Source organism: Haliotis asinina, chromosome 8 (assembly GCF_037392515.1).
Source record: "Haliotis asinina isolate JCU_RB_2024 chromosome 8, JCU_Hal_asi_v2, whole genome shotgun sequence".
In the NCBI taxonomy this organism is placed as follows: domain Eukaryota; kingdom Metazoa; phylum Mollusca; class Gastropoda; order Lepetellida; family Haliotidae; genus Haliotis; species Haliotis asinina.
In genome coordinates this window covers 41,177,252-41,193,084 of record NC_090287.1, presented here as the reverse complement: position 1 = coordinate 41,193,084, position 15,833 = coordinate 41,177,252, and the positions used below count along the sequence as shown (strand labels likewise).

Sequence of the window (15,833 nt, the reverse complement as noted above, 5' to 3'; positions counted from 1 at the left end):
CTGTAATCATTCTTTGAAAAAGGTGCTTGTGCATCCGGCAATATACGCTGATGGTATATTCGAAAGGCGCAGCGTCACATGACATAAGAAACCGAAGTTATAAAATATCGGGAAATGCAAATCCGGCCACAACATGTATTTCCTGTTGTATTTACGTGTATTTCCACTGAGTACTATCCAGCTTTTGTCCCCGTGCTAACAGAATCGCCGACTCATAAAATACTGCGGCGCTGGTATTACACGCAGGCTAGATGATTTTGTTAGTCGGATGTTGCTTAACGCGTTCGGCAGGTAAGGTCGTGACTAACAGTGGTATTGATAGTGAACTCTAACCATGAAACACTAATCTGATGCATCTGTCTACGTATACCTCTCAGTATATGTCATCCCAAGTATGATTTGAATGTATCTTAAGCTGAAGATGAATGAATTGTACATCACACTGTACTCAGAGGCTATTTCTGCCTGGTTTTAAAAGGTTATTTATAGATGATACGTATAATTTCAAGGCAATATGAATAAATGAAACATTTTAACATGGTACGGTCCAAAATAGCTGAATGTGTTTCAGTAACTAAGTAGCAAAAGAGATGAATGCTTAACCGTCATCAGTTCAGTGCAACTGTGGATAATATACAGCCGGGATTGCATGCCAGACTATAAAGTCTCCGATAAGCAATGTAATGCAGCATTAGATCCAGTGTTGTTCACGAAGTTCTATGCCAGGTTTGGTCACGATTCGTGCACAGTTGCAGCAGATCAAGCAGTAAGTACAGCCGTCAAACATGAAGACATCTTTCTTCTTGGCAATAACTTTACATGAGGGCTACTGTTAGATGTTATACGTGCCCATGTAAATCTAAATGGAAGTGACCCGTGAAGGTCCCGGGGTAGAATAGGCCTTCAGCAACCCATGCTTGCCATAAAAGGCGACTGTGCTTGTCGTAAGAGGCGACTAACGGGATCGGGTGGTCGGGCTCGCTGACATGGTTGACACATGTCATCGGTTCCCAATTGCGCAGATCGATGCTCATGTTGCTGGTCACTGGATTGTCTGGTCCAGATTCGATTCTTCACAGACCGCCGCCATATGGCTGGAATATTGCTGAGTGCGGCGTAAAACTGAACTCACTCACTCACTCACTCACTAAATGGAAGTACGTTTTTACAGCTATCTATCGTGGATCTTTTGTTCTTCCCGACTCTACTGAGACTATACAATGCTCCGTGTTCTTTCTGCTTGTGCCCCGAAGATGTCCTCGTATTTTTCAAACTACCAGGCGAAGTGTACATTCAGGACAGTGGTATATATCGCCTCTTCGAGAACATTATCCACGCATGAAGGTGATTTTGTATACCTATGTCTTACTATTACACGGCTACAAGTACTAAAGTTATGACTTTCCGTTTGACAGAAACGCTCCAAACAACCTTGGCCGGAAAGATGTTTTATGCTTATAATGATTATGTTATAGTCAGTAAGTATCCAAAGACTATTGGGTTTGTTTGGACGTTAGACTGAGCGTTGTAAGGCTTACTATTCAGAGCTATGGACTAAGAGTAAACATTACTAAGATTCTTATAAGTGTTCATTGTTATTAAACAATAGAAACAGTGCCATTCACCTTGACACTTAAGTTGGATCGATATATAAACGTGGCTTTACCGTGGCTTCCATCTTGACTCAAATTTCATGGTGTTAAAGGTAGTGCTTATATGAAATTCCTGCTTGAGAAGTCATATTAAAAACAAATCCTGCATGCATTTCTATTTAAAATAGATCCATCGGTGCTCATGCCACATTATAAATCTCTGGTGGATAGGGGATTATATCGGGAAAGAGAGGTATGTGTTATTTTGGAATCCTTTATCATGCGATCTCTATGAAAGGCATATGAAGACCACTTTATTTGTTATAATAGATGGTGTTTGGTGAATGTTGGTTCATATCTATAGGTTACATACCCAGTCAGAGATCTGGCTCACACTGACAAAAGAAAAGGAAGGCTGCATGGCAGTATCCGTCAGAATCGCCAATTCTTACTCACTCAGCACAGCGTCCATGTGGCCATGATCAAGCAATGGGCTTTGATATTATTAGGGAGACGATATGATATTATTAGGGAGACGATATGATATTATTAGGGAGACGTATATGATATTATTAGGGAGACAATATGATATTATTAGGGAGACGATATGATATTATTAGGGAGACGTATATGATATTACTAGGGAGACGATATGATATTACTAGGGAGACGATATGATATTATTAGGGAGACTTATATGATATTACTAGGGAGACGATATGATATTATTAGGGAGGCGTATATGATATTACTAGGGAGACGATATGATATTATTAGGGAGACGATATGATATTATTAGGGAGGCGTATATGATATTATTAGGGAGACGATATGATATTATTAGGGAGACGATATGATATTATTAGGGAGACGTATATTACGTGGCGGATTTGATGAATTCGGACGTAATATTGTTTTCATTTCCCAAGCTATCAAACATACCTTACTGTCAGGCACACTGGTACTATAATAAATGTATATCTATAAACGTATAACTGGAAAATATACATAATGCTGGTGAATATTACAATCAATGTTAATAATTTGTACGCCGAAAAATATTTGTGATTGTTGTTGAAAAGTCATATTAGATTGTTAAGCTGCATCAGGTAAATGTGCAACGGATGATGTTCCACATGGTATGCTTTCACTTCATCAACATTTATTAATTCCAGAAGAGCAGCTGGTCATATCTCAACAACAAACAAGTCATGGCTCTCTGATGGTAGTAGAGAGTTAGAACTGTATTTAATGTAATATTCTCAGCTGGGAAACCCGAGGTGACACAGGTTTCACAGCTTTACCACTATTAGGAAACCCACGAACACGAAAAAGATGCAATAAAATCAAGAATCATAATCAGGGAGAATCAACATTCGAACGTACTATCATAGAATTAGAAACGCACCGAATTACGAGTTCAACGCCTTTTGTCAGTTATTAATAGTTATTGTGTAGCTAAAGTAATTACCCATTACATAAGACAATGTTATACTCATATGATATAAACATGCAAATCTGATAACTGTCAAAGGCAGATTCACAGGACCAAAAGTCGGATAGTACACCAATGAAATAAACACAAATATAGCTTGTGGCAAATACACGATATGACCGGATTTACGTGTGCAGATATTAACTTCGGGCATATGCTCATATACTCTACTTATTGCAACCAGTATAGATTACGCCTTGTCTGTGGTGTTGTCAAATCCTGTGAGGTGCATGTTTCGAGGGATTAACTGTTTCAGTGGTGAGCAAAGGGCGATACTTTGCCCTTTTATCCCTCTTTCCCAATAGCACTTCATCTCTCTTGGAGCCACACCAAATACATCACACGAACCAACTCGCAGTTTCTTAAGTCAGTTTGCGCATCACTGTTGTAACATATTTTTGACAGTACTTAATTGCACTGCATGTGACTTGCTTCACATAAACCTTTATGCAGAGCGGTTTATGCAATTTGGACAAAACTGTGGTTCGGGGACTGTGAGGCAGGTTCAGCGTCTGTTACATTAAATCTGCAGGGAACCTGCAGGGTACGGGTTATTGAGTAAACATGTCTGTCGGGACCAACATCTACAGTGACATTAACATCTTCCAACGTTTAATGAGGCTTAGGGTCCAGTCCCACGTTTGTAAAATATCATGATGACTTACATGAAGTCTATAATCATGCACGCCTAGTTATGTATAGGTGTAAGTCACTGATTGAAGAAAGGCTCCTTTAAAATTGTAATTGGTAAATATTAGTATTTCCCTGACTTAAACATATTGGAAGACACGTACATGGCAAACTTTACTTCATTGTGACTATGTGTTTAACCGGACAGGCTTTAGGTGTCAAATATTTGGGTAAAGTTGACGTTATGCTTTCCAGAAATTATGGCCTTTTTGTAATGCTTTGCTTGCACTTAATGATAAGTGGTTAAATGTATGTATGATGTTTTGAAGGATAATCGTACACGCCATCAAATCTGTCATGTAACATGCTGCAAGGATTATACGTATGACTTTGACCTTAGATGGCATGTGGCCGCTAAACGGCTAATCGCTTTGAAATTTTATATTTGAGGTACACAATTATGAGTATAAACAGAGTAATAAAATTGTTGCCATAATTTTGTTATTTGTTTGTGTCAATAAATGTATACAAAATACAAAATGTTTATGATTTTCGCTTGCTTAACAAAATCTAAATTTTGATAATTTTTTATCATAAATTAAGATATCTTCCTTTACATCCGTTCAAGAAATATCAAGGCGAAACATTTTGCGTGTCATTCTCCCGAATGTTGAATGTTGTTTAAGGATAAGCTAAATCAATCGATCTTAAGGGTAATAAATTCGTCACACGGTGTTTTGAAAGGGTGGAAGGGACTGTAAGACCCTTATAAATTCCATATCTCATTCGACTGCGAATTTACAAGAGTCTTACAGTCGCTTGCACCTTTTCAAAACTCCGTGTGACAAAGAATATGCCGTGCCTATGTCGGGAATCAAACACAGGTATTTGACACGGCAAGCGAACACTTTAACCACGAGCGTACCTCATCAGTCCTTGATACTCGTACATTGATACATGTATTACAAATTCAAGACTGAAACAGATTGTCACCATTTATCCTTCAGTTTGTATGTTAGTGACATGATCTACACACTGATGATATATAACAGTTATATAAATAATAATTGTTTCAAATCTTTATCCAATATAGTTGTCCATTTATTTAGCAATTTTCAGTTTCTATTCCGAGGAAATTATGTACGAAGGTATATTGTACAGTTTCACCCAAAAACAGTAAATCACACAGACAATAAGTTTGGGCACTATATTCCATGGCAATGTGATATCAAAGTGATGAACATAATTGTATAGTGTATATCAAATAATAAAAAAAGGAAAATCAGCAAAAAGCAAAGGCAAGAAAGAAAACTCATGAGCAACAGAAATGTTTTGAGGCAGTGAACTTCCAACATCTATCGAAGCTGCTTAGTTATCTAAGTTTATGAATTAATTGCAATCGTTAGAATATTTTTCATGATTTAACCAAGAGATAACATATATATAGGTGTGCAGTGCTGATTTATCGGGAAACACCGTAATGCCTTCCTTACAGAATGACCATAACAACATGTGCGTTTACACTGTCGCAGCAATAATAGCAAGGGACATAAACCCATCATTTACATACCACTGGTAGGATAACCCTCCATACAGCATATTCCGCGGGTAGCTAAAATTTGAGAAAATGTCCGTGTGAGATAATATCTGTATTCCGAATAAAAAAGGGGTAATATCAACTATGAGCAGGTTTACACGTTTACAGCAATAATATACACTGGGAATCATTAAAACATTCTAATCATATATTTGGAAAGTATAGATCATGAAATTTGTGCAGCTATGGTCAGTCGGCTAACGCATACAAGTGTGCACCATAATTAGACACCAACCGGTCATGTCTGTGTGTACACATCTGTTTGTGTTTTATTGTAATAATCAGCGTCTCCTCACATATAAGAAGTGTACCAATGGTCAGCAATTTAAACTGTATTGCAGTTTCCATTACGAAAAATATAAACGATATTACCTACTGATCAGGAAGACCTATGAGTACCCAAACACCGCCACATCGCCACATCGCCACATCGCCACCACCCCACCCTAGGCCTACCCCATCACACTGCAACACATATACACCTACTTATCGCTCTGACACATACTTTCCGTCGCCACCCAACTGTCCATAATTTGAATGAATTTACAATTTCTAATGCCAAGGCTCGTCACACATTTAATCAAAATAAACGGCAGTCATGGAAAAACTATGTTTCTAAAATCAACTCACTTACGCCAATTTCTATGGGTTGGAATATGGTAGAGAAAATCGAAGGTAAAGGATCAAAGTGTAGTGTTCACCATCTCAAGGAGGGTGACACTTTTCTCACTGAAACATCTGATATTGCAAATAAAATTAGTGAAACGTTTGCAAAACATTTCTCTTCGTCTAATTATTTGCCAACCTTAAAGAAATTTAAAGATCAACAAGAGAAAAAAAAGAAAATTGATTTTAATTCGGAAAATGTGGAGGAATAGAATGAAATCTTTTCCATTCATGAGCTCCATACTGCCCTTGAGCAAGCTCATGATACTACAATTGGGGCTGATAACATACAGTATCAGTTCCTTCAACATTTGCCTGAACCGTCTTTAGAAATATTGTTGAATATCTTTGATAATATATGGACGTCTGGTCATTTTCCCTCATCATGGCGAAATGCTATTATCATTCCTGTTCCTAAACATGGTCTGGATCATTCTGATCCCTCTTACTACCGACCAATATCACTTACTAGCTGTGTTTGTAAGAATATGGAACGTATGGTTAATAATCGTTTAGTTTGGTACCTGGAAACCAAAATCCTAATCACTAACATTCAATCGATGTATCATCGATCACTTGGTACGTTTAAAATCTTTTATTGAAAATTCCATGTTAATATCATTTTTTTTCGACCTTGAAAAGGCATATGATACGACATGGAAGTATGGAAATTCTTAAAGATCTTCATGACTTTGGTTTGAAGGACCTTTTACCCCAATTTATATGTCAGTTTTTAGAAGACAGACAATTTCTACCCTGTCTGACCATTACAATCATGATCAGGGTGTCCCTCAAGGCAGTGTGTTCTCTGTCACTTTATTTAGCATCAAGATCAACAGTTTATCCAACTTTTTAAGTGACTCAATTGATGGATCACTTTTTGTGGATGATTTTAATATCTCTTGTCGCGGTAAAAAATATGCATACTATTGGACGTCAAATGCAATTGTGCTTAAACAAAATAAATAAATGGTGTCTTGAAAACGGCTTGAAATTTTATAAATCAAAAACTAATTGCATACATATATAAAACACATAAAGACCCAGAACTGTTTTTAAATGATACTCCCATCAAAGTTGTCAAGGATGTCAAACTCTTAGGCCTGATTTTCGACTCATATTTAACTTTTCTGTCAAATCCCCAAAAACGTAATGTCTGAAGGCACTTGATTTATTGAAAGTCAAGACTATTTCAAGGTGGGGAGGAGATCAAGCTACTCTCTAACACCTATACAGATCACTTGTCCGCTCAAAGCTTGATTATGGCTTGGTGGAACTTGTAAAAGCAACTTAAAACTATTAGTCCCGTTGCTTGTCCGATTTTAAACGTAGCATATTTGTTCTTGTAAAACTTTGGCTAAACGTTCCTACAATCGCCAGCGGCTGAGGGGATGATGTAAATCCAACTAGGGTCCATGCAGGTAGCAAAGGTACCGTAAGTCTCCATGGTCCTTAGTAAGGTGATCTATCCTCAGTTGTTGGCGATCTACAGCCCGTGTTTTATATTGTAGCGTCCTCTATAGTTAAACTGTTTTAGAATTAATTACTGGTTTTAAATATCTATCTGTGATAATCTAGTTCTTTTAGTGTTGTCCTTCGTTGACATTTTTACCGTTCACTATTATGTATGATATTTATGGTTCTCGTCACGATATGGCTGCAATATTGCCGATGTGACGTTAAATATTAACTCACTCACTCACTCACTCACTCACTCACTCACTCTGACCCATACACCCAATCTGTGAACCTTTAATCAGACAGCATGTGTATGTCAAGAAAGGCACGCACGTTTACAGTGATGCTCAATCATGGGTATCACTTCGCGATGTGTCTCTAATGATTTCCGTACATTATGGTACTACAGTCGGACGAGCTAACGAACCCTGACAGTTATTTTACAGAACCAGTGAAATACATGTTAAGGTAGTGTCAGTCTTGTAACACTCTACTTAACCATTACCGATCACTGGGAGTGTACTAAATAGATGACAAACCTAGGCTTGGTCATACGAGATTTCAAAGGTATTGAATGCATGTACTACAATCACAGCATATACATATGTTACACATGCTAGAAAACACATGGAAACAATGGCCAGATTTACACACCTGCGAAATACACGTGAATGCAGATCTGACTGTTCTGTTATTTTAACACCACTTTAATCGTGAGTAAATCTAACGGCCAGATGGTACGTAGATTTCAAACGTTATTCATATGGCCGCCGGAAAACACATATATTTTCTATCGTAGGTACATTTAGGTAATACAGTGATTTTGTGCGGTGATCATTGTCCAATGTGCACAAGATCTCGTGTTTGTAAACGGCGGAATATGCAAATATTCATCATGAACATATACCTAATACCTCAGGAGACTTTCCAGCTTAATTTCTTCCTGTCATTTCCTTTTCACATATATCCATGGGCACACGCATAATGTTCAAGTCCGCCATGGTATGAATGATCGCTTAAGATACCACAGGTAAACATATAATCAGTCGCAACAAAATACAGTGTTTTCCGTTGCTGATATCGTTAAAATTATGTTTTAAGACGTATTTCTACTTATCTTAGAATTGTTATACTTTGCCTTCTAGAATGGATTTTCCACAATATGTCACGTGGGTCCATATTTGCTTTATTTGCATATTTGCATTAACTGCTTAGGAATAAAACTATCTTTACGCGTAATATACCGTATTATAAATATATTTTTCAAAATGCTCTATCAGTTTATAAATAGGAAAAACGTTTATGATGGAAATGACGAACAGACAAAACTCGACAAAAAAATGATCAATTTAGACTCGGACGGTATTTTACATATTAGCAAATATTTCTTATGAATCAACTGCATATCTGATGTTAGTACGCCAGGTTCTCCAGTGCCCGGATATTTGGTGCCTCTGTGCAGGATGGTGGCAAGAACGTGGAGATACAGTGGAACAACGGCACCAAGTCAAGGTCAGTTTTAACACATAGCATAGCATAACGCATGAGCGATTGGTTTCGCTTTCAATTTTCGTAAAGCTTTACTGAGAAACTAAAAACTTGATTTTGATTTGTCGAAATTATATCAATTAAATGAATTTATCTGAGTTCGTGTGTTGTCGCTGACGGTTTGACTATTTTTAATGAATTCAGTAAGGTATAAAGGCGCAGACAAGAGCTTAGAGCTCCAGACATATATATATATATATTCAATAAATGTATTCATGAGTAAACCACATAAAGTGTTCGCAAGAACGATATGAGTAAAGGTTCCACTTCATAAGACGATACCACAGTCGGAATCATGATAAGGATTCTCATAGTACCATCTTTGTAAATCAACGTATCATCAACGTTCAAAGTGTTTTAGACTGTGTTAATAATATGCCTCCAGGTGATTTGTCTCACTGGTAATTTAAATGACCTGTTTAGTGAATAAATCAGAAAAAAATAATATAAAAGTGTAGTATCAGATACAGTATTAAGATTACATACAACTTGATCTGATCAGAAACATGTATAAAAATAACTAGTCAAAAAGCTTGGGAGCGCAATTATCTTACGGTAGTCATGATCAAGAAACAGCTTGGGTGTCTATATGTAAAATTGTATAATAATATAAGTAAACACTATGGAATGTAGGTTTGCAAGATGTTGATCTATTGTAGGTACCATAGCCTGTGGTTGAGACAGTCGTGTCACTGCCCATCTTGTCGCCACTCCTCAAATCTGCCCTCAGTCAACTTCAACGATGTTGATGTTGCAGCAGTCATTGTACGGGCAGAGACAGAAGGTACAGGCCTCACACAGAGGAAGACAAAATAATTGTTTTAGTTGTCTCTTTATGGGAGCATGCACATCGTTCAGTATATATTCCGGCAGAATGTGGCCTGCGCTATTCAGATTACTTCAGAGCAAGCTACGTTAAACAGCACAGATGAATCTAGCTTTTGTTGAAACTTGCAAATCTCTAAAATTATATCACACGTGTTTTTTTTATTTACTCATGTAATACTCGGTGGCTCCAGAGAATCATAAATTAAGCTTTCAACTGAATAGCTAATGAACAAACACTCTTTGTACTAGACATAAGGAATAGTCAACAACGGCAGCAAAGCTACTTCTCACTTTCGAATTGTCATTGTTGGTTTGGGCATGTGAACATGTGTTTGGTAGCTCATCATTAAAAAAGTGTGACTAGTGTTGATTTCAGAAAGAAGCTTAATTAAACCATAAAGGATTTGAAATCCATGACTGTGAACAAGGCCTGAACCTGAATTAACTGTCATTCAGTTCAACAAACTAAATTGGCGGCACAGTTTCTTCCTCTCGTCCGGTTACGTTCTTACAGGTGACAAAGTGCTCAAAGTGACCTGGAGTGATGACCCATACCACACTGGAGTTTTTCCTCCGCCTTTCCTCAAGCGGTACTCTTACAGTGACAGAGATCGGGAGGAAAGGAACGAAGATATGAAAATGGTTTTCAATACAAATCCAAAGGTTACACCTTCATTCACTATAACTTAAATATTTACTGTTGTCTCATGCATTAATATTTTCTTCTAAATTCAGGTACACATATTGTGTAACTACGTGTTTGCATGAGATTCATATACTACTGAATGAAGGAACCTTTGAAGATACGGGTAAGAACTGGCATGCTTGTAGTTATAAGGCGACTGACAGGATCGGGTGGTCAAGTTCGCTTCGCTGACTTGGTGGACACGTGTCAAATTTCAATTTAGTAGTTGTTGATGATCACTGGATTGTCTGGTCCTGACTCGGTTATTTACAGACTGCTGCCTTATAGCTGGAATATTGCTGAGCGCGGCATACACCAACTGAATGAAGGATGAATATTTACTGTGAGCTTCTTTTACAGCCTTCAATACCTGAAGTTGCTTACAGCGACGTAATGAAAACTGAGTTAGGACTCTACAAGTGAGTTAGCAACTGAGTGTTCATATATAACACAGAATATATGTGTTTCTTGTGGTACGATCTTTACGGGGAAGAAAACACAAGTGTCGACTGGAATGACGACTGTTGGTGATCACAATTCCTCACATGGCGGATTGTCATTCATCGTATTACAACCACAGTCATTGTTGCTAAGTACTGATTTCCTGATGATTCGGATGTAAAGCGACACCGGGTCATCATTTCAATGATATTAACTCGAAGAAGGAAACTTCTGCTACACATAAATTAGCATTTGTCAAAAGAGTTGGTGGTGATTTGGATAATGGGATTGAATCATCACGATTCTTACATATGGTCGTTGTATCACTAGTAACGTTTTTTTATGCATTGCGTATATTCATAACCCTTCTTTTCGAGTTGGTTGAAAATTCTCAACGAAGTTGGCATTTGTCTGGTGAAAGACGTTCCTACTCGCGCCCTCGAGGTAAAGAAGGTGAGGTCATTATGTATGTATGTATGTATGTATGTATGTATGTATGTATGTATGTATGTATGTATGTATGTATGTATGTATGTATGTATGTATGTATGTATGTATGTATGTATGTATGTATGTAAAATGATGCTTGACATAGAGCACGAGGGAACCAGATTAAAAGAATGCATTGACCCGTGTAAACTCTACATCATGTATCTTCTACAATATATCTCAGTTTATGCATGTGCATGATTTAACGCAAGTCCCAGGCATTGTTCTGACAAGACATAACGCTACTTTGCCCTAGGTGGCAGAGAGGATTGCCCCAGTTCATGCGACTGTATATGGAGAGGTTAGTAATGTTTGAGATTAAATGCAATGTTCATAAAAATAAAGAATACACTCTTCAATAGAGAAAATTTTGACTACACACATTATTTCTGTTACCCCTGATTTTATCATTTTATCTATAAAACTGTTTCATATATTTAGTAATGTGAAAAACGTATTTTTACGATCTTGGCATTGTAATCCTCGACCACTGTGTTTCCAGATTTGTATAACACAACACTCTTTGTTTACCTTAATTAGACATTTGATGTGACAGACAAGCCTAACCCTCTAAATGTGGCCTATAGCGAACAACGTCTACAGCTGCACATGGATCAAACGCCTTATGAATCTCCACCTGGAATCCAGTTTCTTCATTGCTTCAGGTAACCATAACATGACCTCTGAAAAAAATGTTTCAAGGTTCAATTGAATACAAGTGTTTTTCGTCGGCAATTAGCAACCACTATCGCTGCGGATAGGCAAACTGGAATCCAGTTTCTTCATTACCTCAGGTGACCATAACCTGGCCTCTGAGAAAATTATGTTAAAAAGGTTTAACTGAATGCAAGTTTTTTTTCGTCGGCAATCAGCAACCACTATTCTTTGCAACATACCTTTTGCCTAACCAACTCGGGGTCTGTCAAAAAGACACCTGATCCACTTAAAATGATAAAGACATATGCTTTGGTAAAACTATATAGCGTTACGGCATGGTAGATGAAAATGAATGTGTGTTTGCTGATTTACCTTTTCGCATTCAGATTTGACAAGGAAGTAAAGGGCGGTAACTCCTTCTTTGTTGACATCTTCCACGTGGCTGAGACGTTGAGAACAACACATCCCGAAGAATTTCGGAGTCTTGTAAGGATACCTGCAACATTCGACAATACTTTTTACACCAGGTAACGTGCACACACTTCGCCTTGGTGAATGTAACTTGTTCAAGGTCAAGAAACAGTTAGATGAAACCCAAGTGAAATCAGTGATTGTATAATATCAGATGCGAATTCATGTCATAGTTTTCATTTCCCAGACGTCAGTTATGCTTCTTTTCGCTTCCAGAGATGTCCGATTCCATATGGTGTACCAACGACCTCACATTGCTCTCAACCATGACGGCAAGGTATTACGTTTTGTGTGATGGTTCATTCGGAAGACAAAATATAAACTCAGTAAATGACAACACCAATAGTAATGCATTAGGGATATAATGACGACGTGTTTTTGCCTTTTACAGATTGTTGGTGTGACCTGGCATCCTAGTATGATTGGGCCTCTAATGACAAAAGAGGTAAACGTCGAAAAACCGCATTTGCATTTCACTGTTTTAGAGTGTATCAAGTTCTTTAAGGGTGATTCCCGATATGTGTTGTTTCAGGAGGACGTGGAGGAGTACTACAGAGCCTACAAGTGCATGGCAACAATGGTCAACACATTCCCATATCAGGTAGTGAGAACGAGATTTCCACATTTCATAGATGTTGCCCTTCGTGGGGCTCGTCTGGATTAGATAACAACGTTATGTAGGAAGTCTGTCATGTAAGGAAGTTGATGTGTTTCTAACTTGACTGATTCTCAAACGTAGTTGGATGAGCAGCTGTGTAGTAGAATTATACGTTCACTTTTCAGTATAACTGTCGTCTGGAGGAGGGAGACCTAATCACATTCAATAACAGACGTATTCTTCACGGACGACATCATTATGATGCAAAATCGGGCGACAGACATTTGCAGGTATTTCGTATTTGAGAATTCAGCAAAATACATACCCTCGTATCTTGTAAATTAAAACAAAACTTTGTCCGGCTTGAAATGGAAAGAAATCTTCGATTTATCAATCTTTAAAACGAAAGCTCACGTTAAATGAAAACGCATCAAATGCAAAACATATGTTTCAAGCATTTACAAGGTTTACATAAAAAGATATGAAAGAAAATAAACCATGACAGTTTGATCACGGTCTACTTGCTGACTGACAAAAATCGGTGGTTCTGGATGAAATGGAGTGTTGGTGAGTAGTTATCATTTCAAGTTTGAATTATTCGTTTGGACAAAGTAATGACGCGTGTAAAATATTGTTTTGTTTCGATAAATAACAAAAATGAACAACACAACTCGTAACGCGCTTTACGGCTTTCTAATATTGATAATTCACAATTTGTACAAGCGAAATATTAGGATTTTAGTAGATTTTTCTTGCTGACACAGCAAATTGAAACACATGGTCAGAATTTCCCATACAATAACTATTTTCGAATAACGTTTATTGCAGCTGCAAACATTTCACTATGAATACGAATAACCATATATTTTTCACTACTAATGGCTGTGCGGGACTATGAAAAACATCGTTCCCCATATTCATGATTGGTAGTCAATATGAAAGTTTGTTACAGGGATGCTATGTACAGATCGACGAATTCAAGAGTCAGGTACAGGTTTGCTCCAACACAGTGGGAAATGGGAAACTGGCAACAAGAGTTGGCAATCTTGACTGGCAATAGATACATTTGTCTTGGACACAGGCATTTCACTAATTCATGTGATAGGCATTTTTCTGTAAAGTACAAAGTCCGGTGATATAAAGACATCTCTAAGTATGCTAACACTAAATCTGTTGTTTTAATCCGACAATATGATAATCCGGTGTTTATGAATCACTTACATATCAAATGGCAGATGCTCGCGAGAAAGTATCCAACGGATAACGTTGAATCAAAAACTAAAATTGCTGAAGATAATGAATACGAAATGCATATTATCCTGTTTCTTGTGTTCGTATGTTCACTCGGTAAACACTGAAGGACCCCTGAATGTGCTGACGGCTATTGTATTAAGAATATTATCCAATGGTCAGAGAGGGCAACATGTTCGTATGCACAATTCCAGTATGCTTAAAGCATCGGATCAGGAAATGAGTGTCCACTACACAGTTTTCAGTGGTTTTGTCGGACAATACAGGGAAACCAATGGGCGACCCAGGTCGACTTCAAATCGCGACGAAAGGGCACTATCGAAGCTCAATCACCATTCACCACAAGCCCTGTTCTAAAGCACCACGGGACCTCTAAGAGGACAGACCGGAATTGTCTAAGGGGAGTCGGGTCACCAACTACCGTCTACTGAGAGATCATCACCTACAAAAACATTTTGATTTGGTGGAATTTTAGAACATGGCGAAGAAATAGTTTTACATTCAACAAACTTTTGCCTTTGGGGAAGTTCATGATGTGGGTATATGGCACGTAGTGTCCAGGCAGTTATCCAAGCTTGCAGCATGTATCAGCTAAAACGGATGATTTGTGTAAAGCGCCATATCCATATTATAATCTTGAAGACAGTCGGGTGTTTTTGTGGTTCTTATAATTATACAGACACAAGGAGGAAAGAGGTACGTAACAGAGAGAGGAATGCTGTGTCTGTGCATGCATGGGTGGGTGCTAGTTTGTGTGTGTCTGTAAGAGTGAGTGACTGAGTTTGGTTTTACGCCGATATGAGCAATATTCGAGAAATATCACGGCGGGGGACACCAAAATTGGGCTTCACATAACCATTGTGGGGTTTCGAACCCGGCTCCTCGGCGTGACGAGAGAATGCTCTACTCCACCGTGCCAGATGTGTAGGAGATTTAACGGGGTACTGAACAACATGCAGTAATACAACGACGTGTATCTTAGTACAGGATGAGAGCTGAAGATACATTCGATACAAACGTCACTGGATGAAGCCGATATGTCCCCTGTCGACAGAATCCCAGTGTTTTAATCATGTAGCATGTTGGAAGAGATTGATATTGCAAATGAATGTATTTGTAACATGACGGTGCTGACACCTCGTAGTACCTGAAACCATGATACAAACGCTATTTATTTGGTCAGGCATTCTCACTTAGCCAGATGCTCTCAAAACAGGTCTCACATACAGCCAGAGTGGAATTTGGCTGATTAGAGGTAACGTTCTTGTTAACACTTAGTCCAGACGAGCTATCGTCTGTATCAACGTAATACTCAGTTAGTGGGATTCGTGAAACTACATGTAACGTACAATGTGCAGAGGACAAAGGTGTATTCTTTTACATCCGTTTATGTTACTTCAGTTACGTGATGTGACTGGTTTGACAAA

The 15,833-nt window shown here is 38.0% G+C and overlaps 1 protein-coding gene across 1 annotated transcript; it reads left to right on the top strand.

Moving 5' to 3' along the window:
- Positions 1-235: 235 nt before the first annotated feature.
- On the top strand, positions 236-15,051 carry LOC137294362 (gamma-butyrobetaine dioxygenase-like). The gene is made up of 16 exons (XM_067825366.1): positions 236-291; positions 1,172-1,344; positions 1,781-1,845; positions 8,856-8,950; positions 9,646-9,770; positions 10,329-10,477; positions 10,860-10,918; positions 11,318-11,393; positions 11,686-11,730; positions 11,970-12,094; positions 12,473-12,613; positions 12,774-12,834; positions 12,949-13,002; positions 13,090-13,158; positions 13,341-13,445; positions 14,108-15,051. Exons 2-16 carry the CDS (start codon positions 1,221-1,223, stop codon positions 14,213-14,215), a joined length of 1,401 nt encoding a protein of 466 aa, XP_067681467.1. The 5' UTR covers positions 236-291; positions 1,172-1,220; the 3' UTR covers positions 14,216-15,051.
- Positions 15,052-15,833: the final 782 nt, after the last annotated feature.

Bases quoted from the DNA above. Each gene is read 5' to 3' on its own strand.
- LOC137294362 (XM_067825366.1), top strand. From the start codon at position 1,221: ATGCTCCGTGTTCTTTCTGCTTGTGCCCCGAAGATGTCCTCGTATTTT. The intron at 1,345-1,780 runs GTGATTTTGTAT...TATTTAAAATAG, and splicing joins AACATTATCCACGCATGAAG to ATCCATCGGTGCTCATGCCA. The intron at 13,159-13,340 runs GTAGTGAGAACG...TTCACTTTTCAG, and splicing joins TCAACACATTCCCATATCAG to TATAACTGTCGTCTGGAGGA.